Source organism: Hemicordylus capensis, chromosome 1 (genome assembly GCF_027244095.1).
Source record: "Hemicordylus capensis ecotype Gifberg chromosome 1, rHemCap1.1.pri, whole genome shotgun sequence".
Lineage (NCBI taxonomy): Eukaryota > Metazoa > Chordata > Lepidosauria > Squamata > Cordylidae > Hemicordylus > Hemicordylus capensis.
This window is the reverse complement of record NC_069657.1, coordinates 266,958,732-266,985,998: the sequence shown is the minus strand read 5'-3', so window position 1 is coordinate 266,985,998 and position 27,267 is coordinate 266,958,732. Positions and strand designations below refer to the sequence as shown.

Sequence of the window (27,267 nt, the reverse complement as noted above, 5' to 3'; positions counted from 1 at the left end):
AATTAGACTAGTAGTAGTATACCTCTTTTGCCAGAGTGTCTAGGTCAAGATTGGGGTGATGCAAAAGTTGAACTGCAGGTTTTGTGTCTTGAGCTTTTTCTACTTCAAAATAATTTTTTCAGAACTGAAGATAAAAATTATATCTGGTATGGGGAGAGACAATTGGGGCATGTAGGGAATATACTCTGGAAAGCTATGCCTGAAATACCTTTAGTGTTACAGGGAATCTAAAAAATCTTGTTTAAAATATGGCTGCCTTCGCTACTAAATTGAATTGCTGATCAATTCTCCTATATATAAAGTAATTGAATATAGTCCATTGTATTTATGTTTTTGTAAAAGTCTGGAAGTTATAGCTCAAAGACTGTGTATATAACTGAAGACTTGTACATTTTATATTATACAGTTGAAGTGGGGTGCTTTTAGGCTGGCATCCTGTTTCCCAATATTAGATCCTCCAGAGCATTTTACACTTAAAAATGTTTTTCTTCTTATCCCTTGTCTCTTACACCAATTTTGTAACTGGTTAAAAATTAACCATACCATTATCCTCTTGACTTTAAAACAATATTCCCAAACATAATTGTGTCACCATTTGAGCGATGGTCATTTTTATGATGAGCTCATCTCCTGTGCAATCTTTACTAAACTCTTAATGGTCTCAGAATCCGAGGTTGAATTTGTTATTTCTCTGTATAAACCACCCTGAGCCATTTTTGGAAGGGCGGTATAGAAATAGAATTAATAATAATAATAACAACCACCACCACCACCACCTTCAGAAATGTTTAGGGTCTGCAGCTTTATGATCTTGCAGATCCTGTTACATAATGTTCAGTGTTTGGTTGAATTATTAGATGGTTATTTAAGCCTGTAAATACACAATGTATAGTGTGTGTGTGTAAAACATCCTGCTTTAGGGACAGCAAGTTAGAGATTCAGGTACCTTCTAGGCCTGTGATTCTTTGCCAAATTGAGCAAGAAGGTTATGTAATACACTACAGCAGCAGTGGATATATGTAACAAGACCACTTTATTTAAAAATAGAAAAATGAAAGCGGCCGAAGCTGGTTCTGAGCAGATGCCCCTTCCCCCACATTGGAGAAATGTAGCCTTTAAGTCTGACAGGTGCATTCTAGGGCCTGAAAATACAACATCCTGTCCCTGAGCCCTCCCGCAAAAAGGACTCTTTGCATAAACTGGCTTCCCAACTTATTGCTCAGTATTGGTTATGTTATCAGTTATACAACAGGGTATCGTTCTGACATATGTTTCTGCTGACTCTGTAATCTGTTTCCTTTTCTTCTCAGCCTATAGTTTTCCCAGAGATGTATGCGTCTCCTAGGTGGGACAAATATTTCACTCCTGTGCCAGTGTTAAGGCTTTTCCTTTGTAACTACATTTCCAAAAACATAATGGTTATCTAGTCATATAAACTAGCATTCACAATGTGATGGCTCAGTAGGAACTGAAAACTCTTGCTGCAAGTTGTCTTAAACAGTAATAAGCAATTACTTTGAGAGATTTTGAATATTAGAATTGACATGCATCTTGAAAATAAAAATGCCACTAATCGTAAATGGCATAAAACGTAAGCACATCTCTAACAGGAAAGGATCCAAATTGAATTATTTTTTCTATGTCCGGTTTCCTAGCCAGCTGCTGAAAGTGCTTGGAGGATATGCCTGACCACAGGGTGCCCCATAACTCTTGCTGACAGTGTGTCAGATAATTCAAAGATTAGCACAAAGTAGCACTTCTAGAATAGAGTGCGCTGCAATACTATAGATTATTTTTCCAATCCAGGTGATGGTTTATGCTACTAATGACCAACTCAGAAAAACAACAGCAACATTTTTATTACAAACTAATGTATTTGCTATGCAACTCTATAGGTGCATTAGTCTGAAATACCACCGCAGTTCTTGTAGCTGCTGCTGCAGACGAGTAGAGCTATTCTTCTAAAGAGAAGAGGTTAGATCTGTTGGAGGAATGACTTGTGTATTTGATATGATTAGGCAAGGATGGAAAAGGAAGCCAAAACAGGGCATAAACATGGGCCTTGGTCTTGGGACTAGTTTGGGGTGGGGATGTAAATATCAATTTCACACAAACTCGTCCTGTATTTGTGGCTTTCTTAATTTCTGCAGAAACAACTGAAGACAAATACTATAACTTATTTTTCTGCTATGAGTTCAGTTGCAATAGCTCAACTTGAGAATTTTACAGTGTTGCTTTTTTTTTTGGTTGAAGTAGTACAAAATGTCAAAAATTAGAAGGAAGGTCACAGTGGAAAATACCAAGACCATATCTGATAGCACATCCAGAAGACCCAGTGTATTTGAAAGACTTGGACCCAGCACTGGAAGTACTGCAGAGGTGAGTTGAAAAGTATTCTTTGTTCTTACTGTCGCCCTTCCTCCTCTAGGACTGGCATGATGGGGGGAAATCTTCACTTCCCACACTGGTTTCAAAGGGGTTCGGTAAATATATGAAGCCTTTATTAGCTTAGTCTGATATATTGTGAAATAAGGACTCCCCTCCACTGCCCTTGACATTTAGGACCTGCCCCAACAAGAGGCTGGGTGGTGTGGGCTTATGATCCAGTTTAAGTATTCCTTTGGGAGAGTCTGTGGATAGTGCTTGCATTTGTGATATGATAGCTACTGTTGAAAAAGGAAATTTCCTCAGGTCAAGGTTACTAGTGACTAAGATTTGTTGCTGTCTTACCATTTTTATTGTGGATTGGCTTAACGGCTGGAGCAGTCTAGATATCTGTTCTGCTGGTACCCTTGATGTAGTACACCTTGTTTTCTCGTGCTCTCGACTTATGGCACAGATTGGGATAAAATTTTGGGAGTTAACATGTAGAGAATTTTTCCTTGGAGCATGAAAGCTGACCACCTGTTCTTTTTTTAGTTCTGATCCTCCAGTCTGTTGAGTGCTGTAAACGTTCAGGGTCAGGTCACTTCTTACTTTTTGTACCAAATGCAGCTGAACTGTGCAGGATGTGAAATGTGCATGGATTAATCTTTTTAGTGGTTACTTCTCTAAAATGCTTTAGTAGTGTTTTGGTAAAGGAAAGGACACAACCAAAAATGCATACATGCACACTTTACCTCTAAGGTGGCTCATGTGTATTTGGGTCTGTGTAAAGTGGGACTTGGACTTCAGTTGGTCGATACTGATAGAAGTGAAGAAACAGTGTAGTTCATGAAAATACATTCGAAATGTCTAGTGTTATCCAAATCTTATCCTGGAAAGAAGCACTATTGGTTATGTTGGTTTTTGTTAGATCACTGTTGGGTGGGAAAAACATGTAGAATTTTTTTCTGTGACTTTTCACACAAAAAGTACTTCCAAAATTAGTTTGAAATTCATCTAGTAATGTCTGTCTCTTAGACACAGTGCCGTAACTGGTTGAAGACTGGCAACTGCCTCTATGGGAACACATGTAGATTCGTACATGGCCCTTCACCACGAGGTAAAGGCTTTAGCAGCAGTTACAGAAGGTAAATGAAGAACTCAGCTTTTTATTCACATGTTTGCAAAAGCTGTTTTCTTGTAGTTATACTCTTTTAAAGAATTGTGATGCAGATGTGGCTTATTAGAATACAATGACCTTGGAAGTGTAGGTCTTCCCTGCCTCTTGAGTGTGTAACTTCAGCATAATAAAATGTTCTTGTTGCATGTTTGTTCTTGCTTGAACAACTTTATCTGATGTTGAATGGGAAGTGAAAACTTAATAAATGGATTATTGCAGAATGTTACCCCAGCTTCTGTTTTGCTCAAAGTCTGTCTTGCAGCTGCTTGACAACACTAAAAATCGCAGCCTGTATCCTTAATGACTTCACCACTAGCAGTGTGGTTATCTGGACAATAAAATGACTTGTGCTTTCACAATGCAACACACCTTTGTGCCAAAGCTGTGCTTTCATAACTGTGTCTCTACCAACATACAACAAAATTAAATATGCTATCTTAAATGAGAACATTATTTTGATTTGTAGCTCATGTAGAGCTATAAGGTCTTAAGTGTGTCCTCACTTTATGTAGTACCTTAAACTGAAACAGATTGGGAACATACTCATGCAATTAATTTACAAACTAAGCTGAAATGTTGTGCAGTAAGGCTTAACTGCTGCTAGAGTGCTAGATGTGGCTCATGATACTTTCAGGAAACTGGAGTATGTTATTAAAAAAAGGCACAGAACTTGAAGGTCAGCTGTGATGAGAAGCATGAGGTTATGACTGCATATCTGGCTGTCACTTGAGCATGGAGTTGCAATTTCTGCTTTATAAATCTTGATTCTGGGGTATAAGACATTAAGATGCAAGCAGTTAACAACCAACTTACTATGTAGGTATTATAGGTTCAGAGCACCAACAATGAATGGAAAGTGAAACCCAACAGCCAATAGTTTCTTCCCTTGGTGACATCCTTTTATAAATTCACTTACTGTACTAGTTTCAGATGACACACAGTTTCAGATGACACACATCATTGATATAGCTGTATGAAGCTGAAACCTCTTTTTAAAATAGTCTGAAATCTTCACATATTTTGCATAACACTTTTTATTCACTTTAAGAGGCATCAAACCCTTTAGCAGATCAGTGCTTTTTCAGCAGAAGCTCCTTCCATGAACGAAAGGAGAATTATGCTCATCCTAGGGGTGTTTGTGCAAGAACAACTCTCCTTCTGTTCATGGAAGGAGTGTCTACCAATGTCATGCCACTCTGCTGAAGGTCTGGCTTTTACCCAAGAGCTCTAAGAAGATTTTTTGAAAAGCATATTAAAGTGTTGAATCAGCTAAAACACAAAACAGCTTTAATTTTCAGTTGTCTTTCAGTTGTTCATGAGAGCAGATGAAGCATTTTCTTTACTTAAATCATGTTAGTACTTATTGCATAATTGTATGTCAAATAGGTATTGCAGTAACAAGGTATTTCAGTTAAGCTCCCAGAATCTGAGTTACTCTAAAACCTCTGCACCAGTTGGCATGGATTGATTGTAAATAAAGGCAATTCAAACCATTGATTTAAGTATGTTTTAAATCACAAAAAGACATATTTAATTATTGATTGAAAATCAGGGTTTACAAATTCAGGCATCGCTCACTAGCCAGTCATTATTTGTGGTCACCAACAATCTCCTCTGAACCTTTTCTGGCACGTAGACAGAGGTCTTGGGAGAGAAGCGGGTCATCTGTCATTTGCACTGGGATATGGAGATGGTAGAAAACAGTGGGAGCCCTCTCCTGCTGCTTGAAAAGGATTCCTTCTCAAAAATTGTAGTGGAATTGAGACCTCTAGAGAGGAGACCTGTGTGGTACAAGGCACCCTGCTTGCCAGAGGCCTGGGGGCACTTTCCACTGGCCAACTGGCAAGTTGATTTGTAGATGCCAGATTATATGTAAGTTTTCCATATTGTAATTCATATATTTTCAGCACAAGCAGGCATGCATACTAGATTGGTGGGGAGGACCAGTGAATGTTTGTGTTTGGTGGAAATGAAAGGATACCTCTTCTTGGTGCAGATGTAACACTGTTAATCTCTTAATTGTGGTTAAGAGATTAGGAGCAGTATGCATGCTCCTTCCCTCTTCCTTCTCCAGCATGATTTCTCCATCTCTCCAGCCACCCTGGTTCTTGGTTTTATAGGCAAGGCACATACTAGAATGTACTGTATTTACCTGAATCCAAGATTAGATTACTTCAAAGGCTTTTTTTGATACTAGAAATTGGGAGGTCATCTTAAATTCAGAGTCCTATTCCTTTTGTGTAAATGCAGGTATAACCTGTATTTAACTTCTACTTTTGAAGAGGGTCCTCTTAAATTCAGAGTTGTCTTCTGTTTGGGTAAATACAGTAATTTTGTAGTCAAATTTATTTTGGAAAGAGGAGGGTGGTATCACTGGATGCAGAAGAATCTGCAGAACAATAATTTCTATGGTATCACTCTCTGCAATGTGGCTGGGGAGGCTTGCTACCTCCCTGGCTCCTAGATCTAGGTCCTTTGATCAGCAGATATCCGAAAACCTTTTTATCTCAAGAATATAATGGTGCCAAATTCTTCTAGACTGATATATTTGTATATAACATCCAAAGCTCAATATGTAAAAAAGATATGTAGTGAATACATGAAATATGAAACATGAAGACCTCAGAAACTTACATTGTGACACTCCAAATTCAGACAAAATTACAAATAATTTTGGACATGTTCCACACACATTTAAGCTCGAAACATTCAGATTTCTTGGTCTACAGTGAAATAATACTGATTGCTCACACAGTAAGTCTCAATTTTTCCTAAATCGTGCAAACACCCCGCCCCCGCCCTCCAACACACACGCATGCACGCACACACACTTCTACCTCTGGCCTGTTTCCAAGTAGAAGAATGTTGGCCAAATAGAGCTGAGCCATCTGTTTCCCTGCTCTGGACAGATATACCTTAGGTAAATTGCATACATCGAAATAAGTCAAAGGCTCTACCTTACAGCATAAGTCAAAGGCTCTACCTTACAGAAAGGCAGTGGAAGTAGAGAAGCATATTCACCATTATGTGTAGGGAGCGGAGGAGTTTGTCCTTCCAATCTTGCACAGTTGAGGCACAGTCCTGTTCGTTACAAATTATATTTGCTTTACTAACTCCCTAATCCTCTACCCATTTATCTGGAAGGAAGTTATGTTACATTCAAGAAAGCGTCCTTTCAAGTGTAAATAGCACCTTCTTGTTTAGAATCCTGACTAGAACAAACCATTAAAGACATGATTCAGCATTGTTTTAAAAACTAAATATATGCTACTTGGAGACCCTACTTGAAGTTTGGGGTATTTTTGTTTTGTGGCATACTTGGGCTATATGTAACCATCTTGAAAATTAAGTCCTGAGTCTATAAATGTGATACTTAAAATTATTGTACTGTCTCCCAGTTCTTCAGCAGAAGAGTATACAGTATGACTATAAAGTTTGGGTATCCATTTCTTAAGGAAGGATTCTTTAAGTGCAGGTTTCTTTTTCTTTCCGTGGTACCACAAATTGAGGAGCTACTGTGCAGGGGACCATGCATTTTAAAATAGCCTCAACAGCCCCAGAAATAGGATAAGTGATTAACTTGTGTATATTTTCTTAAAATCTTGTCATTATAAAAACTGTCTTGGAATGCTAATGAAAAGTGGGCTATAATTGTTTTTTTAATGTAGGTATATAAATTTGAAGCAAGAGTATTTTCTAGGTGTAGACTACTGTTTTGGCTTATGGCTAAAACAATAAATGTCTCAGTCAGGTGTAGAATATATGCATAAAGTTCTTGACAATGAGCATTGTACACATGGGGTGGTTGGGCTATTTCATCTTGTATTCAGACACTGGGTTGGTTGTGTTCAATATGTGGGGGTTATTACATTCCTCACTACTTTTCTTTTTTCAAAATCTTGAGGTTCACTTCTGCTCTAATGCACAAGGATTCCATTCATTACTTGGAATGAACAAAGACTTTTAAAAGGGTGTAATGTTTATTTAAGAATGACTTCAATTCTAGGAGAATGCAAAATCTGGTTTATTTACTTCCAGTTCACACAGCCACAGTACTCAAGTAAACAAAGGTCTCCTAAACATATAGATATTTGGGAAAAGTGACATTATTTGAATACTTTTTTCATTAAAGTAGTAATTGATTTCCCAGTCGTAAATGATAGTCCCACTATGCTTTTCTTGTAGTTCAGTTCTTGGTGCTTTTTAATCCCAAGTTTTAGAATTTTGTAAATATGGACATTAGCAAGATTTTTAGGTTTGTCCCTATTGTGCTGTTCACAATATTGTGTATATTGTGGTGTACGTGCCCATTGTGCTGTTAAACTATGAAGGGAAATCTTATCTAATAAGTTCCATCCAAACGCATGTATTACCTGTGGCTGAATACCAAATTCTCTTTGGTCAGCTGGAAATAGGACTTGATTCCATAAGTATTCTTGGGATCTCTGAGCCTCTCATCTTTAAGGAATTTAATCCTTATCCTCATCTAATCTAAGACTTCATGTCTCTTCAAGCCAAGCTAAACTTGAACAACAAAATCATGAAGATGTGTATAGTGAGTTTCAAATATTCAAAGTGCTTCGCATAATTTCTTACTGTACTGTAAGATTTGGTGGAGCGGCTGAGAGTATAGTAGTCTGCCTGAAGCCACATGATGAGGTTGTGGAGGAAGTAAGATTTTTAAACCGGGGACCTTGTGACTCGTACTCTTAGCTGCTATGTTACACCAGCCTAGAAATCTACTTTTCAGTAGTATTATCTATGAATAATAATGACCAAAGAATTGAAAGCCAAAGGCTTTTCTACATCTTGCTAGAACAAAAAAGCTGGGTTTGCTACACAGGGTAAAATTTAGGGAGCTGCAGCCAATCCCTGATTTCTAACAAGTGTACTTCTATGATGCACATGTTCACATTGTTGCATTCCTGTTTTACACTTTGACATGTGTATTTAAAGTGTCCACCTAAAAAAAACATAGGGTTTGCTTGAAAGTGTTTCTCCATGGTCAAAAAGAGCTACTGTTCACAGGAGAGTTCACCTCAAGGAAGGGTCCCGTGAGTGCAGCTCCCCTCCTGTGAACGGAAACACTGTGCATTCAGAGTGAAAATGTTGGACCCAGTCTTTTAAGTATTAAAAGAGAGTAAATAGCAAAGGAGAGAGAAATTTGCTTATATCTGAAAGCCGTAATACATTGCTAGTATTTAAGCTCATGGAAAAATGGCTTAAATGAAGAGTATGATATAGTGCCGAAAACAAACAAAAAGCAGCCTGCTTATTTGTGTGATAACTGCTGAATCAATTAATCAAGCCTGCTTATTTGAGTGATAATTTGTAATGATTTTAACTTAAACCATTAAGTTAAGAGTAAATGCAAGTTGCTAATTAACTTGAAATTTGTCTTCACAAGCTAATACCTTACCCATAGTGTTTGCTTCACTGTTTTGCACAAGTCTGTATTTGTTTGAGTATCTGCTTAAGGTGAATTGGGCTGGGGTCCTGGTTACTCTTTCTGGGTGGAGCAGAACGGGCGCAGATATGAACAACTAACTTGGGATGAAATGTATTGGCCCATGTATTGACAACTTTAGGAACATCAGAAGCTGCCTTATATAGAATGAGACCATTGGTCCATGTAGCTCAGTATTGTCTACACAGACTGGTAGTAGCTCTCCAGGGTTTCAGACAGGGATTTTTCTCAGTTCTATCTGGAGGTGCAAAAGGTTGAACTTGGGATCTTCTGTATGCAAAGCATGTGCTGTACTGTTGAGCTAGGACCCTTCCGCAATTTTGGATCTGAGAAACTTTGTTTAGATTTGGAAAATATAAAAGAATGCATTTGTTGACAGTAATGAACAGGGTTCAAAGAGCTACTTGTGTTAGCCCAGGATGACAGTAATGATCAGGATTCAAAGAGCTACTTGTGTTAGCCCAGGATAATTTTGTACTCACCCCCACCCTTCCTTTGAATGGCATACACCCCACTCCATGACATATCACCAGCTGCTCTTGAAACTCAGGCTTGTTATATGGAGCGGCGAGTTGAATCGCAAGTTGAATCGCGAGTGCACCCCCTTGGGCATATGAAATTGGACAAATGATCAGTCACATAGTTCTTTGGATCTGGACTAAGCAATCGTTAATAGAAATGAATAGCTATACTTCAAGACTGGTTATTGAAAATTGTTTTCTGTGTATTAGGAAAGTTTAAAACTTCATCAAAAAACACTGAGCGGTAGTGCTCCATAACTTCAAATTTCTGGAAAGTAATTTTGGAGACATTAAGTAAAATTGTAGAGCATCCAGTTCTGGTTGACCCACTTTTGTGCATCTTTAATAATGGACACCAAGGCATTGTATGCCCCTCATAAGGCACTTGTACTTTATTAATGGCTACTAAACTAAGTATTGTACATCATTAACCATTATTAGAAAGCAATCCCTACTTCCCAGTCATGGCTGGGATGAGACTTCTGAAAGTAGGCAGGAATTGGGCTATCCCAGTGATTATTGTTTGGACAGCTTTCCTTCATTTTAAAGGTAAAGTTGTGCCGTTGAGTCAGTGTCTACTCCTGGTGACCACAGCCATGTGGTTTTCTTTGGTAGAATACAGGAGGGGTTTACCATTGCTTTCTCCCACGCAGTATGAGATGATGCCTTTCAGCATCTTCCTCTATCGCTGCTGCCCGATATAGGTGTTTCCTATAGTCTGGGAAACATACCATTGGGGATTTGAACCAGCAACCTCTTGCTCCCTAGGCAAGTTACTTCCCTGCTGCACCATTAGGTGGCTTTCCTTCATTTTACTGGGATTGAGCCCCTGGTGGTGCAGTGGTAAAACTGCCGCCTTGTAACCAGAAGGTTACAAGTTCGATCCTGACCGGGGCTCAAGGTTGACTCAGCCTTCCATCCTTCCGAGGTCGGTAAAATGAGTACCCAGAATGTTGGGGGCAATATGCTAAATCATTGTAAACCGCTTAGAGAGCTTCGGCTATAGAGCGGTATATAAATGTAAGTGCTATTGCTATATATCTAAATAAGATATAGTATATGGTTTGGTTTATTAACTCAGCTCTGATTTTCTGTAATTTTCGTTTACTTAGCTTTGCCCCCTTTCGACATTTCTGTAGCTGGGAGTTCATTGTGTATTTGTATCTTCAGAAAATTAAACTAATAAAATAGCTTTAAAAAAAGGAGAGGTGCTGAGGTGTGAATTTGCCTTAGATAATCACAGCATATCAGTTACATCAAATATTTAATGCAATTGAAGGGTTAACACATAGTGAAGGCACAAGTCCTGCTTAACAGGGGAGCAAAACTTATACCTGTAAGCTTTTTTTCTGTGTGATTTTTCCTTTTTCTGCAATACCTTCTGCAGACCTTGTTTTGGTAATTTAGGGTTGCGTGGCAAAGCCCCTTCAAACTGGATAGTTTCATATGTAGTTTGGAGAAAGTAAGGGATATAATTGTTCTAGAGGATTTGTGTGCATGACAAGACAAACTGAGTAAAACAGAATAGAAAAGTGGGTGAACTTCAGCTGGGTGGCTCGGAATATTGCATCTAACTGCAAAGTGTTTTATTTTTTTAAAAAAATCTGTAGAAGCAGCCATATTGTCTGTCTACATTGTACAGGTCACCAGAAAGGCCTACAGGGGACCTTCGGGAGAGAATGAAGAATAAGCGTCAAGACATTGAAAGTGAAGCACAGAAACATAATACAGAAGAACAACCCTCTCCTGTTAGGGTAAGAACAGGATGAGTGTGCTTCTAGATTACTTTAATAGTATTGGAATGGAAATTTGCATTCTGTGAAATATAACTAGGTACAATATCGTTTAATGCTAGTTTTTTACACCAGTTTGTAACACCAGTTACATGCTTATAATACAGTGGCAGGGATCCAAATAACCAGATGACTAATTCTGCACTCTCATGAGAATTTTGGGCTTCTTTTTATCAAACTGTAACCCTTTACCCCACAGCAAATCTCTTTTGAAATTGAGGAAAAATTGAAGATCAGTTTGATATGGCATGAGACCCTGCTGCTCAAAGAAAAAAAACCTCATGGACCCTTTGGGTATTCTAGCTCTTGGCATCCTGGCCTTATTTTTTCCATATAAAATGTGTAAATAACTCAACTTGTTGAATCTGTAGCTGATTAAAGATAATCTGTTTTGCTTTTAACCAATCAAGTAAATTGCATTTAAATAAATTTACATATATCAAAAAGCTTGGATACTGAAGGAGAAAGATTTTTATAATATGGGAATTTCATTTGATAAAACTGCCATTCATTGCTGGCAGGAAAGAACGTTTTTAATGCTTTTGCTTCTATGCAGTACTAGAGTAATACACCATGTCCAAAATGGTTTCAGAAAATGAACAAGATTGATGCATCAATATTCCATTGTAGCATTGTCTTCAGTTGCTGGGGTACTTACAAATAGAAAGGAGTCATGGTAGTTTCACAATGAAAGGCCTCTTATTGCTCATTTGGATACAAACTAGAAGGAAAGCTGTGTTCAACTTACCTGCCTCTCATGGTATAGGAAGCTGGGAGCTGATGTATCTGTGCAGTCTGCACAGGCTCAATGGGTTGTATATGAAGGCAGCAATCTGTACATGAAGCATCTCTGTTTGTTCAAATGTGAGGGAGCAGAGCAATTTTCACTGTTCCCCCTTCCCTTTGTGGCCCTTAAAATTTTCTCCTAAGGGCTGGGGAATCCTCTGGAGGAAGAATTGCATGTGGCATGGGGATTGCAGTGGGAAGGGAGGGTCAGTTAAAAACCACCCCATCCCTGGGCAGATTTCTTCATGGAACAATACCTTAGGATGCAACCCAGTTTCTTCTTGTATTAAGTATTTTACGGTCTGGAATCTATTCTTGCTGCCATTCCCATTGACTGGTGTGGCATGAAAGCCCTAGTTAGCATATACAGGTGGCCCTTGTTATCCACAGTCCCAGCACCCGCGGTTTCGTGTGTCCGCGGTTGGGCTATGTATACCCAACCTTGTTATACATGGTTCAAAAAATACTCACGTTTCAATTAAAACATATTTATTTGAAATTTCATTTATTCAGTTTCATTTATTTAACATAAAATTGCCTATCTGCAGTTCCTGGGTGGTCGGAAATGACGTCTGATGTCATTTCTGGCCACCATTTTGCACCGCAGAGATATTTTGTGGCTTTTTCTGTAAAAAAATTAAAAAATCCCCGCCCTGCAATTTTTTTTGCAGAAAATTGGGGGTTCTGGGCAGGGGGGGGCATTGATGGACAGCTGGAGACCTGGAGATCATCATGTATTTTTGTTTCCTCCCCACTTTTAAACCCCCTTTTTAAAACTAGGAACCTAACCCCCACCCCCGCAATTCCTATTGACTCAAGGTCTCGTTATCCGTGGTTGTAGGGCACAACGGAACCCCCGTGGATAATGAGGGCCACCTGTATCCTACTTACAATAGAGTACTAACGTGACCCATATCAATGTTCTCTATGGCTTGAACTTATTTCTCATAGTACTGATTATTTGCAGTGAAACAAGCTCTCCAGAGTGCTAACTGCCTTCTCAAACAGACTCTTGTTGGCCAGCGTTTAAATGGTTTTCAGTGTCTTGCAAGAGATTGTAGTGAAGGGAAATTCTCTGCACTTCTCCTAAACTTTCAAGGATGTCATGTTCTCAAAGTCTGAGGGAGATTCCAGTCCATCACACTCCTTTTGGTACATGTCTGATTGCTGATCAAGTTTCACAAGTGAAACCAGAGGAATTCATGCTAAACTCGTAACTTTGATCAGTTATTTCCTTGAAGTAGCTGGAAAAAATTAGGATATTTTTAGAATGTTTGCTCTAGAAACTTTTAATTAAGCCGTGGGTGGAAATTCTGACTTTTGAAAGGAATAACAAGCTGATTTGGCAGGAAAAGTCTACATTTGAAGTCTTTGTTTGTGAGTGGCTTGTTTATATTATTAGTTGAGTATTAACATGTTTGGACCTAGCTGGCACCAGAGTATCAAAACTATCAGTCCTGACATTTAGCATAAAAATAGTTCAAGACATTTTGATTACTAGCTTGTCTGAAAATGAGATGTCTTAACAATGTATTTATGACCTAAAGTTTACCTTGTAATAGAGAGCAACACTTCAGCATAGGTCAAATAAAACTATATATGTTGGGGCATAGGAGTTCCATTGCCCTTCATGCATGTAGGGATATTTCTTGTGGGAGTATCTCTGCTTGCAAGCTTCATTTTTATGCACACTCTTTGGGTCTCTCTTTTTCTGATCCACGTGGGTACTGAGATGGCTACAGTGCTAGTTCTGATGAGTTAGAGCCTGCTGTTCCAGTACAGAGCAATCTATTTGCCACCACAGCTTAACCATCCTTCTGAGTATGAAGTCACATTCCTTCTTCAGAGGGTGAAGATTTGGGCCCCGATCCAGTTCCCCAGCCTCTCATCTGTGTTACTGTTGTTGTGAGAGAGGCAAGAAGTGGGACCAGGCCTACTTTTGCAGACTCACTTTACCCCAGTGATTAAAGCAGCATGCCAGAGCTGCAGATAAAGGGCATCTTGGTCCCTGTGAAGGAGCAGAGTCTGAGTGGGAGCAAAGACAGCTGCTGAGTTTGGGGAACTCAGCACTTCAGAAATGCATCTTCCACCATTGGTTGCAGGGGACTGTTGTCTGCTGCACATGGAATACTTCTCACCTGTTCCTTATTTATACAATTAATCCCATTTCTGATGTGATCATTTTGTTTAGACTTGCATGTTATTTCGGGTAACTCAAGTCAATATTTGCCTGAGTTGTGACTTACATATAGTTGCAACTATGTTAGAATCTTCATGCTGCTGTTGTGTGCACCATGGTAAAGCACAGACATGGGTAAAGCGTGATTTACCTGGTGAATGTGTACACTGGAGATAGTTTCAGTCCTAGCTAGTAAGTCAAGATACACTTGTCCCATAACTTCTTTGGACCCTTTTCTTGAGCTTTTAAAGGCCTGGATTTGGTCATAACCCTTAGCTGCTGTGACTTAGAGACTAATTCCATGGGGAAACCCTACAGGAAATCCAGTTCCGGCCTTTTTATCTTGTTGAACTGTCTACCTGCATTCTTCTGACTACTAGCAAGAGAGGTCAGCTATTGAAATCTTACCACAGGAGATAGTACTGAAGTGGTCGCACCACTTTGTAGATATGAGCTGAACTGGGAGCCCTCTGCAGACTTAATTGGCCATAGTCACTATGGTTGATGTTCCTGAACAGAAAGCGAGATCTGGGGGAGTTACTCAGAGCCTTTGTGAGCCAGGGGGACCCCATTTGGCTGAGTGCCCTATTCATCTTGGTCCTCTGAGTAGTGGAAGAACCATTATTGATTGCTAGTATCAACTCTCTCTCTGGGGTAGTTTCAGCTTTTAAATACTAGCTACTTGTATTCAAAGCTTTACTCTTCTTTGAGTACTAATTGTAGATATTGCTCAATGCATTTTGCTTACTGAAAGGAAAGACATTAATTTTGCCTCTCTTCTCTCTCCCCACCCCCACCCCTTAGAAAGAATCATCAAGAGGGAGGCACAGGGGGAAGGAAGATATTAAAATTACCAAGGAAAGGACTCCAGAAAGTGAAGAAGAAAATCCCGATTGGGAAACCAATAGAGAGGGTAAGTGGAATTAATTGGCTCTTTTTTATGCAAAAAAAGAAAAATGCAAAAAAAGAAACTGACAAACTATAAATGATTGGGCATGTATTTTGAATTGGTCTCTATAGAAAGTTAAGTATTCTTAGTTCACGACCTCTCTTTTGAGTCTTGAACCTTCATAAACAATAAACTAGTCTTAAATAGGGTCAAGTACACAATGTTAAAAAAGGCTAGGGATGTGCAGAATATTCCATGCTCAGAACGTTCTAACTCTAAATGGCCCGTTTTGACTGTTCTGAGCTTGGAACAGAACGCTCTTCAAATGAAGGGCCTGTTACGAACTTGGAACGGCCCATTTCAAGTCATTCCAGACACCATTTTGGATTCCAAAATAGCACTCTTCTGGCATCTGTGCATGCTCAGCAGCCATCTGTGTGGTCAGCATCACCACGCAAATAGCTGCCGTGTATGTGCAGATGCCAGAAGAGAGCAATTTTGGAGTCCAAAATGGCACTCGGAGCGGGGTCATTCTGTCAGAACAATCGCTTGTTCCGACAGAAAATTGTAGGATTTAGCAGTCTGTTCCGAGCTTGGAACTTGAAATCCATTACATGTACATCCCTAAAAAATGCTCCCTCTGTTGTCCAGTTTGAAAATCATTCTTGAAAATGTATGTATTCTGCAGTTATTCCTTGTTATCTTATTTGAGGGCCAGTTATTTCTTATTGGGTGGGTGGCTAACAGTATTTGTGGATTTTTAAAAACATACACACAGTGTTGGATCCAAAAAGGCATGAAGTGGAAGGTCAGTAGTGTTTAGTGCTATTGCTCAATTTCCTCCTGCTTCTGCAGTTCCCTAGTTCATATTACGTTCAAGAGTGTCTTCAAACCTTGGCAGTATTTCGTTGGGAGGCATAGTGGCTACGCTGGGAAGGAGGGAGCAGGGAAATCCCCTTGTGCAAGCATCCTTCTACTTCTCTGGATCCAGCCTTTATATATCTCTATCTGTCAATCTATTATTAGTGTATGTATCTATATATCTATCTCTCCTGGGGTCCAAAAAGCTGTTTTAGGTTCACCCAAGGGTTTTGATGTCCCTGGTGGATTTTTTTATACTCTTGACTTTGTTTTTCTTTGTACAGCAGACACTTCTACCATATTGCAAACTGTCTTCATTTTCTAAAGTATTATTTCATGTGGCATGGAAAGTTGCTGTTCAGTACCCACAAGTCCAAATCTCCTTTGGGTATATGAAAGTAGTTATGTAGTTCCTTTTGTAGCTTCCTTTCTCACACACACACACACACACACACACACACACACACACACACAACACAACACATTTCATAGTTAAAAATTGGTGTATATGCATCTGTATATACAAAATATCTACCAGCTTCAGAAACTGTGTTTTGGAAAAATGGATTCTAGCCCACTGAAGTGGTGCCTCAAATGTCAAAGTTCCAGCCACACATTAAAAAAAAAAAAGCATGCAAACGCATGTAACAGTAACCTATGGTCCTTCAAGAAAAGGGAAATGCCACTTTCAGTTACTTCTGCATGACATTTATCTTTCTTTGTAAATTAAGATTCTGATAATGGAGACGTAAACTATGATTATGACCATGAACTTTCTTTGGAAATGAAGCGCCAGAAGATCCAGCGAGAGTTAATGAAGCTTGAAGAAGAAAACATGGAGAAAAGGGAAGAAATAGTAATTAAAAAGGAGGTTTGTATTTTGAATGGATAACTGAACAGAACCTCAGTATACTAGCAATGTGCACATCAGCATAAATTATATCACACTTCCCTGTGACAGCATAAATTATCTGTCACATAAAAACACATTATGCTTGTGTTTGGGCTTGGTTTTTGGTCCAGAAACATTTTGTTAACCCTTAATGCCATTTTGTCAATTTGCAGATTCAGTTTGGACATGTTCTCCACATGTGTGACTGTTAGGCATACACTTCCACGTTGCACAGAATGCTTCTGGGGGAAGGGAAGATTTATGAACCCCCTCCATGCATTCAAGCAGGAGTGCTTCAGAAGTGTTATATATTATGTAATTTAATGTTGTGTGTGTTTGTTATATGTTTTAATCCTCTGTTATGAGCTGCCCGGAGAACAATTTGTTATGGGGCAGCTAACATATAAATTTGTTGTTAAGTGGACAAGCAGCTGCAGCATGAGAATGAGAATTCATTCTATCATAGCAAATGAGATTTTTTTCAATTAAACAACTCTCATGACCCACTTTCACTTTTTCACACTTTCCTTTACTATGAATAATATGAGGAAGTAATCAATTTAGCACACTTCACCTTATGAAGACAAACCTCATAAATATAAATTCACCAGAATTCACCCCCTGCCCAGTCACTCTTAAATTGGGGATGGGTGGTAGCCTCCACCCATTAGACACTATCTACCAGCCCACCCCACTCCTTTGGGGCAGATCCACTTTCTGCCCCCAATCTGCCCCAAAGACACCGAAACTTCAAAAATTCTCAAAAAATCAGCCCTCTGCCCAATCCCCCTGAAATTGGGGTGGTAGCCTCCACCCATGAGGCACTACCACCCCACCCCACTCTTTTGGGGCAGATCCACTTTCTGCCCCAAACTGCCCCAAAGTCACTAAAACTTTAAAAATTCATCAAAAATCAGCCCTTGGCCCAATTCCCCTGAAATTGGGGTGGTAGACTCTACCCATTGGGCACTACCACCCCACCCCAAAATTTTGCCCCTGGGCCCCTTTTTACCCCCCCGAATCGATTCGGATTCGGATTAAATCCGAATCCGAACCGAATCAAGGGTGATTCGGGTGACCCAGATTCGGGCACAAAACAGAACAGGGGTGATTCAGTTCGGGTCAGAGCCGAATCACCCAAAAACCCGAATTGCACACCCCTAATGAATGTCTTTGAGGTATATGGACCAATGTAAAGTAAGTTGCTTGGCATTTAAAGTAGCGTTTCACTGTTTGTTTGTTTTTAAAAGATTTCTCCAGAAGCAATTGCTTCAAAATTATCTTCCTCGCCTTCTCCAAGAAAATCCAGTAAATCACCAAAACTACGGTCAAGCCCCAAATCTTCCTCTTCTATGGCTAAGAGGGAAAAGAAGACTTCTGCAGTTGCTTCACCCCTCTTGGACCAACAGCGGTTAGTGTTATAGGCATATTGTCTAAATAAAACTCTGCATTCTGCCTTTTGAGAGCTTTGGTGGTTTAAAGTTTATATTGGGATGTACTGTAGTTGGTGTTTATCAAATTTGTATACTGCCCCAAACCTTCAGAAATATATATATTTTTTTAAAAATGAAAACCTTAAAAGCAATTTAAAACCACAGTCAAGTTAAAAAGCTTGTGTCATGACTCCTACCAGAGCCAGGAGAGGGGAGTTCACTGGGATGGAATCCTTGTCTGTAAGGGATTCACAGTAGGCTGCCACCATCCACTTTATTTTGATGTGGGAAAACCCACTCTCCATATAAGGTTCCGGGGAGTGGGGTACAGTGGCAAAGCCCTGCCAAAAAGGGCTGAGTAGTCCCAGGCCTCCATTGAGGCTTGTGACTAAGGTAGACCCAAAATGAAGAGTAGCACACTTCAGCAACAAGGATTTATTATCAGATTAAAAGAAAAGGGTATGCAATAAGAACAATTGTCTTTCCGTAAAACAGATTGTAGGAGAGTTTTTATTAGCTTGGCAATGCAGATTCCAAGCAATCAGTAAAGAAAAATAACTTCCCTGACACATTTAACTGTATTGGGCCTTATTACTCACAGGATGTGGCCTTCCCATATCCCCAGCAGCTCTCAGCACACTGCTTCCTTGGGGCCCTCCTGGGACAGACTAACCAACAGATCAAAGCTTCTGCTGGTGGCTGAGCCAGAAATTCCCACCCACTCCTCTGGATTGGACCCTTTGATTTGAACTTCCCAGGCTTTTTTCATTTCTAGGAAAGGCCCACCCTTGCAGCAGTTCCTCTAAGTGAAGCCTAGTTCTCCGTCAAAGCCTTACCATCACTACAGCCTGGGTGGGGAAAATGAGTCTTTAGGGACTTAAAAAGTTTTAGAGATGGGGAGGTTCTTATTTCAGCAGGGAGTGCATTCCAGGGTGGCAACAGAGAAGGCCCGTCCCTGCATAGCCACCAGACAAACTGGTGGCTATAACAAAGAAATTATATATTTGCAGTATATTAATATTCATCATATTCATATTGTTAGCACAGCAGTGAGTTATTTGGTTAACCAGTTGGTAGCATTCAGTATTGGGAACTCGTGTTTTAAATTTATGCAATATTAAATATTCTTGGATAGTATGTAGTCTGTAAACTAAATCATGGTTAGTTCATTTTCTTTATCCATTATAAAGTCTTAATGCTTGAATTCTAGGTTAAGAGTGGCTACAACCCTGAATATGAACTCATGGTTTGCCAACTTGTGATTTTCTTAAACTTAAATGTGTGTGCACTAAGCAAACCGTGTTCATTGCTGTTTCCCCATTTACGTAGCCTTTCCCCTTGGAAGGTGCTGAGCAGGTCTCCCCATGCATACTCTCTGGGTCAAGATTTATCTTGACAAGTTAAACCATGGATATGGATCGTGATTCGTTGAGCTCCATTAGAAGTGGGTTCTGCACCTGCGTAGAATCCTGTGTAGAATAGCACAGCTCCTCATGGCATTCCAGCCCCACCCTGCCACGCCTGACCACCTGGTTGATATTTAAGGTGGGAAGAGTGCCACTCCCCGAGTTCCTTTTCAAGTGCCATAGCAATCACATCTCTGTTTCTGTGGCTCAACTCTGTTCCTTATTTCTCTGTGAGTTCTTTAAAAAAAAAAAAAAAAAAGACTGATAAACTTGGTTTTTCGACAACAGACTGCTCGACAATGGCTATGGATAAACCTAAAAAGATGAAGAAAACTTAAAAGGTGCTCTGATTTGTGGGGTTAAACTTCCCTCACTGGATTGGCATGATTCTTGTTCAGTCTGCCTTGGAGAAGGCCACAATACTTAAGACATGCAAGATCTGCATGTTGTTTTTGAAGCAAATGAAGTGCAACAGAGAGCTCAGGTTGTGGGCCACTTTGTATGATTATTTCCTAACCCATCTACACCTTGAACTACTAAGGCGGGGCAGGCCCATTGTCAAATTCGGCTGCAGGCCCAAGGACTGCAGTTCAAATGTTGGTGCCTTCGTTCATGTTGCCAAAGCCTCCAAAAAAGTCAAAGGAGAAACGACAAACTACCGAGGAGGTGGCAGAAGAACCAGTTTAAAAGAGGCAAAAGACATCAATGCCAGAAAGAAAACCATCAAGCCTGTAGGATGTTATAATAACCTCAGTATCGAGACTATTAACTCCGAAGGAAACAACGCTCTTGAGACCACAAATGCAGAGAGCTTTGGTATTGATGAACCAACCCTCAACACTGAGCCATCCCTTGACTCCGAGCATTATTTAACATCTATCTTCAACATCAAGACTGTCGATGCCAGGACTACCATCTACGATTCTGATGCTGACGTCTGTCTCGATGCTGAAAGCAGCATTGATCTCGCCAGCTGTGACACCTGTTCAGTTTCCGTCTCCATCGATGCCAATACAGCATTGAGGCACAACTTCAGCACTACACATGCCAGTTCTATTGGAATCAAGGCACGTGGCCCCCTCAACATCAAGAGCCAACTACTTCTGAGATAGAGGATGAAGACAATATTGAGTGTGTTGGAGCAGGACTAGATGGCTCTACTGCCCAGACACTCTTGTCAATTCTGGATTCAAACTCCAGCACTCTGTCCACTTCAACTTTTAGAGGTTTTCTGCCACAGGCAGATGACCAACAGGGTCAAGTATCTTTGGCTCACTCGACATCGACAGCACCAGTGGTTGCGCAGATTAACCTGCCAGTTTGCTATGTACTTACAGCAGCCCATCTGGTTACTACATCCAGCAGGCATGCATGTGGATTTTCTCACCGGCCTGCTTCAACCGCACAAACCACTTCAACAGGTGTTCTAGGCATATTGTATGACCACAGGGAGGAGAGATTATGGAAATCATTATACCCAGACAAGCAGAAGGCACAGTCGTACCCCTTGATGTCTGCCATAACTCAAGGCATGTCTGTAAAGACCTTAATAGCTGGAGATGCTTCAGCTTCCTTGCTAAAGAAGAAATTACCAACTGCAGTAGCCTGCACTCAAGTACTGCCTGCTTCTCCGAAACGGCAGATAATCAAACCAGTCACGACATCAGCCAACACACAGACACTTTCAATACCAATGTGTCTAGCAAGACACAAACTCATGTGCCACAGTCACCACCATCACCACAGGTTCTTCGACGTGGTCTATGCAACTAGCCCTCACAATCCCGTCTACAAATCCGAGCGGGATTCTGAGCACAAGGAACTCCCTCCAGAACAGCCCTGTAGATGGTCCAGTCGAGAACTTGAAGCTGCCCTCGACGACCGCTACGCCCACCAGGTTGAGGAGGAGGCTGACTACTTTTATGCCCACCAGGAGGTTCGCCAGCACACTCAGACCTCGGCTGCCACAGAACCGCCCCTTTGGTGCTCTATCTCGCCCCGGCCGTCGACCTTGGTACCGGCTTCAATACCTAACCCATGTTCAGAGTCAACAATCCTCCCCCTCCACCCCGAACCACGTCTCTGCTTCCGCCACGGGTCCCACCAAGAAGCTTTCCTGTGCAGGTGGCCACGATCACCCCGGATTCTAGGCTACCTCCTACTCGGCTTCGAATCTGACCCATTCCTCCCCCGATCTTGAGCGACTCCTCTGATTCGTCTTCGGATGATGGAGGGCCAGAATCCTCGATTTCGGACAGGATATCATTGGGCTCTTCGCCCCCAACATTTTGGATCCTAGACCCAGCTCCCCATCGGAAGACTTCAGGATATATACTGACTTCATCTCCCATATGGCGGCCTCTCTGAGTGTGCAACTTTCCCAAGGAGATAAATCAGATCCGGACCCCCTGTTTCAATTAATCGAAGAAGATGCCCGTCCTTCAGTATCGCTCCCCTTGAACCCGTCCATCCTCAAGATCGCCAAGGCCTCTTGGTCAAAACCCTCCTCCCTGCCCCATACATCCAAAAAACTTGATTCCTTTTATAAGGTACACACTACTGCAGATCAGGACAACTCCTTTTTGAGGCATCACCCTTCCACTGACTCCCTTGTTGTAGAGTCTTCAATCTCTAAGTTCCGTGGCTATACCTCATCCACACCACCTGACAAGGAAGGAAAGAAACTCGACACGTTTGGCAGGCATTTGTATTCCATATCCTCTTTATTGACCAGAATTACAAATTATCAGGCCTACTATGCCAGATACCAGTCTTTTTTATGGGACCATGTCGCTCCCTTCTTGGACCATTTACCTAATGAACAGCTGGGCCCTGATAAAGTCTTCCTGTGTGAAGCTATGCAAGTCTCGAAACAGGAGCTCCACGCTATCCATCACTTAACAGAGGGCATTGCTAAGGTGATGGCTACCTCAGTCACTCTTCGGCGGCACGCCTGGCTCAGATCCACTGGCCTGACGCCTGGTCCAGGGTGGAGGACCTTCCCTTTGACGGTTCATCCCTGTTTGGAGAGAAGACTGATGATACACTTCAGAAAGTGCAGAAACTTCGTAACATGGCCCATTCCATGGGTTTTCAACAATCTTCATCTCAGCCTTACAAGCCTCAGAAATGGTAGCAACAGCCATACTCCTCTAAGCACCATTACTACCAACCACAGGACAAGTCCTTTTGCTCCACAAGGTACCAGCCATACAGAAAGCGCTCCAACTTCACCGGCTCCTAACAGCAGCAACGCTCTAAGGGCTCTCAGCCCCAAACTAAGAGACAATGACTCACAAACCCCTCCCCGGTGGGGCACCAGGCTCTCCCCCTTCATCTCCACCTGGGAGAACATCACTTCCGACTCCTGGGCTCTTACCATCGTGAGGGTCGGCTGTGCTATAGAGTTTGCATCCACCCCTCTGTACAACACCCCAACTCCCCACGCCGGCCACCCCTGCTATCCTCGCAGAAGTCGACTCTTTACTTATGAAAACGGCAATAGAACCGGTTCACAACCCACAATCCTCAGGTTTCCACCCCCGATACTTCACAGTACCCAAACCAGATGGCTCCCTTTGCCCTATCCTAGATCTCTGGGAGTTGAATTGTTACGTCACCTACCGGAGGTTTTGAATGGTCGCTATTCCCACCATCCTCTCCCTTCTGCACCGGAATCAATGGTTCATCTCAATAGACCTCGGAGATGCCTACTATCATGTCACCATCAGAACTCAACACCACCATTTCCACCGCTTCCAGATAGTGGACACCACTTACCAGTTCCGCTCCCTGCCCTTTGGGTTGGCATCCATGCCGCAGGTGTTCACGAAATGTATGGCTCCAGTGGTGGTGGCCCTGCAACAACAGAACATTCAAATTTTTCTGTACCTCGACGACTGGCTCATGGTAGCCGACAACCCGCAATCCCTACTGAGGGATCTCCACACGATCATCGACCTCCTTTCAAACCTGGGGCTCCAGGTGAATTACGAAAAGTTGAAACACAACTCTTCCAGAACCATAGAATTCTTGGGGATCATCTTCGACTCCATCCAGTCGAAGATCTTCTTACCTCAGCGCAGGATCCAAGCTATCCTGGACTTGTCATCCCACCTTCTACCACCCGTGTAGGCCAGCTCGAACGATCCAGTGCCTATTGGGCCACATGGCCTCCACCACCTACGTCCTCCCCATGCTTGTCTGCGTGCCAGGACTCTGCAACATTGGTTCCTCTCCGTGTTCTCCCCACACGAAGACTCCCTCTCCCGTACCCTCATACTACCGCCTCGAGTCCTGCGTTCCCTGTTGTGGTGGATGGACCCTGCCAACCTCAGCGTCGGCTCCCCCTTCAGAAACCCCACGTCATGCCCTCCTACTCACTACAGAGGGAGACGCGTCCATGGATGGCTGGGGCGCCCATGCCAACAATCACAGCATCCATGGCATCTGGTCCCCGACCAAAGCCACTCACCATATCAACTACCTTGATCTACTGGCCATTTTCAAGGCTCTAAGAGCTTTCCTCCCTCTGATACTTGACTCTCACGTCTTGGTCCAAATGGACAGTACTACCGCCAAGGCCTACCTGAACAGGCAAGGTGGTACCTCCTCCAGTTCCCTCCTATTCCTAGCCATGGAAATGTGGTTCTGGTGCATTCGCCATGGTGTCACCCCCCTGGCGGTCAGGGACAGAACAACGTCATGGCAGTCAGGTTGAGCAGGAGTCAGTCAACATCACACAAATGGCAGCTACATCCCCCCACGCTCCGCTCCCTCTTCCACCGCTGGTTTCTCCCAGGAATAGACCTCTTCGCATCAGAGACAAATGCGCAATGTCACCTATATTGCTCCAGGTCGGGGATCGGACCCAACTCCCTCGGGGACGCGTTTGCCTTGAACGGGACGGGACGTCTAGCCTATGCTTTCCCTCCAATTCCTCTGCTTCCTAGAGTCCTTCAGAAAATTTTCCAGGACCAACCACATTGCATACTCATTGCCCCGTGGTGGCCCAGGAGGCCCTGGTTCACCCACCTCCTCCGCCTCTCCAACCATCAGTACTACCACCTACCACACACCCCTCTCCCTGCAGGGCGGTCACCTCCTACATCCAGACCTACAGCATCTCCACCTCACTGCTTGGCACATAGTCTCAACCTGCCCGTAGACCTACAGAGGATAGTCAATGCCTCACGTAAACCTGCTACCGTTGCCTCCTATTCCCATAAATGGACACGTTTTCAGAACTTCCTAAAGGAAAGAGACGTCCCTTTACGTTCCGTCTCTGTGGAACATATTTGCTCTTACTTACTCTCCCTCAAGGAGACCGGCCTTAAGATGCCTTCCTTGCGCGTTCATCTTGCAGCCATAGTGGCTAACTCCCTGCCGTCTATGCCATCGTGGTTCCAACACCCTACGGTCAAACATTTCCTCAAAGGACTCACTCACCTCTATCTGGACCCTCCAGTCATGGCACCCGTATGGGAACTGACCTTGGTCCTCTCTTCTCTCATGCACCCTCCCTTCGAACCCATGGCTACAGTTTCCTTGGACCTACTTTCCTGTAAAGTAGCCTTCCTCACAGCCATCACTTCGGCCAGGCGGGTCAGTGAACTCAGGGCACTTAGAGTTGACCCGCCTTACCTGGTTTTCCACAAAGAAAAGGTCATCCTTAGGCCGGACATTGCCTTCCTCCTGAAGGTAGTCACTTCGTTTCATCACTCCCAACCAATCTCCTTACCTGTGTTCTTCTCTGAACAGTCGACTGTGGCCGAGCGACGTCTCCACACTCTCAACGTTTGCAGGGCGCTCGCCTTCTACGTCGACCGCACCTCCACTCTCCGCGCTTCAGATGGGTTGTTCGCACCATCTCTCTAGCATACCAAATTTCCAGGAAGTCTCTCCCACCCTCTGTCAAGGCACACTCAAAGGCAGTCACGGCTTCCACTGCCTTTGACAGGTCCGTTCCATTGGACGTCATCTGCCAGGCAGCTACATGGGCGTCAAAACACTCATTCGTATAACATTACGCCCTAGATGTCCAAGCCAGAAAAGACACGGCATTTGGCAGGGCGGTACTAGAATCCATCTTCACCTGATCCCGCCTCCAGGTGAGCATGGCAAGGGTGCAGCTTGCTATGCGCCCATTCGTGTAAAGCACAGAGACCATGTCGAAGAACGACAGGTTGCTTACCTGTAACTTGGGTTCTTCTAGTGGTCATCTGTGCTCTTACACGCCCACCCATCCTCCCGTCTTCTAATGTCTTTTCTGCTAGTCTTTCAGATTTGCGAACTTAGAAGACTGGAGAGGAAGCCCACGCAGCCGCCAATATACCTAGGGGGCGGGGTTACCACCAAAAGTTAGAACTCTAGCTTGGAAGCTCCGATGTGGTCTCTGCGCAGGCGCAAAATTCATTCGTGTAAGAGCACAGATGACCTCTAGAAGAACCCAAGTTACAAGTAAGCAACCTGTTGATCCACTGCTGCGTTGGTCTCTGGTTCCCCAGTCTCCAGAGCAGTCGCAATCTGACAGCCATCATGGATTCTCTGACTTTGAGTCAGAAGATGATACAATGGAGAACCTGGCTGATCCTTCACCAGATGTGGCAACACCTTTTCATGTCTCATCAACAGAAGAGTTGAAAACGTACCATATTCAGAAAAAAGAAATAGCAGAGGCCCTAGGTTTGGACCTCAAGTCACAGACTGCAACCATTGATGACCCAGTCTATAATTTCAGGTCTCCGTCACTGTCGGCACAACCAGTAGCTCACCCAGGTCTTCCAGTGATCACAAGAGCAGCACAGAGTGCTAGGGAGATTGTTCATACTTCTGCTCCCACTTCAAAGAGGTTAGAGGGCCTTTACCGTGTGCAAGAAAATGAAAATTCTTAGCTTCAGAAACACCTGTACCGAATTCACTGGTCATCGATTGTGCTACATCCTCAAAATCTGGGAGAAGACACACCGCTCCTGCAGACATAGAGAGCAGGACATTTGATGTGATGTGTAGGAAATTTTACTCTATAGCCTGCCTATCAGTGAAGATAGCCAATCACTCTGCCTGCATGGCAAAGTATAATCATTCTCTCTGAGACTCATTAGAACAAGACTTAGATAAACGTTCGCCTGATGAGTTCAAGGCATGTTTCAAACAATTGCTAAGTCTACAGCACTATCTCGTCAGCAGCTAAGCACAGTGAATCACCTGGCAGAGTCGGAATCTCTGATTCCGCCACAGCCATTACGTTAGGATGCCATGCTTGGCTCGGATCCGCATTGCTGCAGACAGATATGAAGGACAAGATAGAAGGGCTACCTTTTGATGGAAAGGGCTTATTTAGTGAGCAAACTGGCTGCTTTAAGAAGAAGCTTAAAAAGTCAGAGTCTACGGATAAACCTTTCATATCAACATCTACACCATATTCTTCGAAGTACAAATCTTATTCGAGACCAAAGTCAGGTTATAAACTACAAGACCGAGACTATAGGAAGCAA

General features: G+C 42.4%; 1 protein-coding gene across 8 annotated transcripts in view; it reads left to right on the top strand.

Moving 5' to 3' along the window:
- Positions 1-27,267, top strand: part of ZC3H13 (zinc finger CCCH-type containing 13) — an 87,921-nt gene that overhangs the window by 17,967 nt on the left and 42,687 nt on the right. For 2 of the 8 annotated variants that reach the window (XM_053284966.1, XM_053284965.1), the window contains exons 2-7: positions 2,257-2,379; positions 3,403-3,512; positions 11,175-11,286; positions 15,095-15,203; positions 16,772-16,911; positions 18,183-18,343. In XM_053284966.1, the coding sequence (XP_053140941.1) occupies positions 2,257-2,379; positions 3,403-3,512; positions 11,175-11,286; positions 15,095-15,203; positions 16,772-16,911; positions 18,183-18,343 (755 nt within the window). Of the gene's footprint in view, positions 1-2,253; positions 2,380-3,402; positions 3,513-11,174; positions 11,287-15,094; positions 15,204-16,771; positions 16,912-18,182; positions 18,344-27,267 lie in introns of those variants that run through there. The other 6 variants (XM_053284968.1, XM_053284967.1, XM_053284970.1 and 3 more) reach the window with 6 other exon arrangements.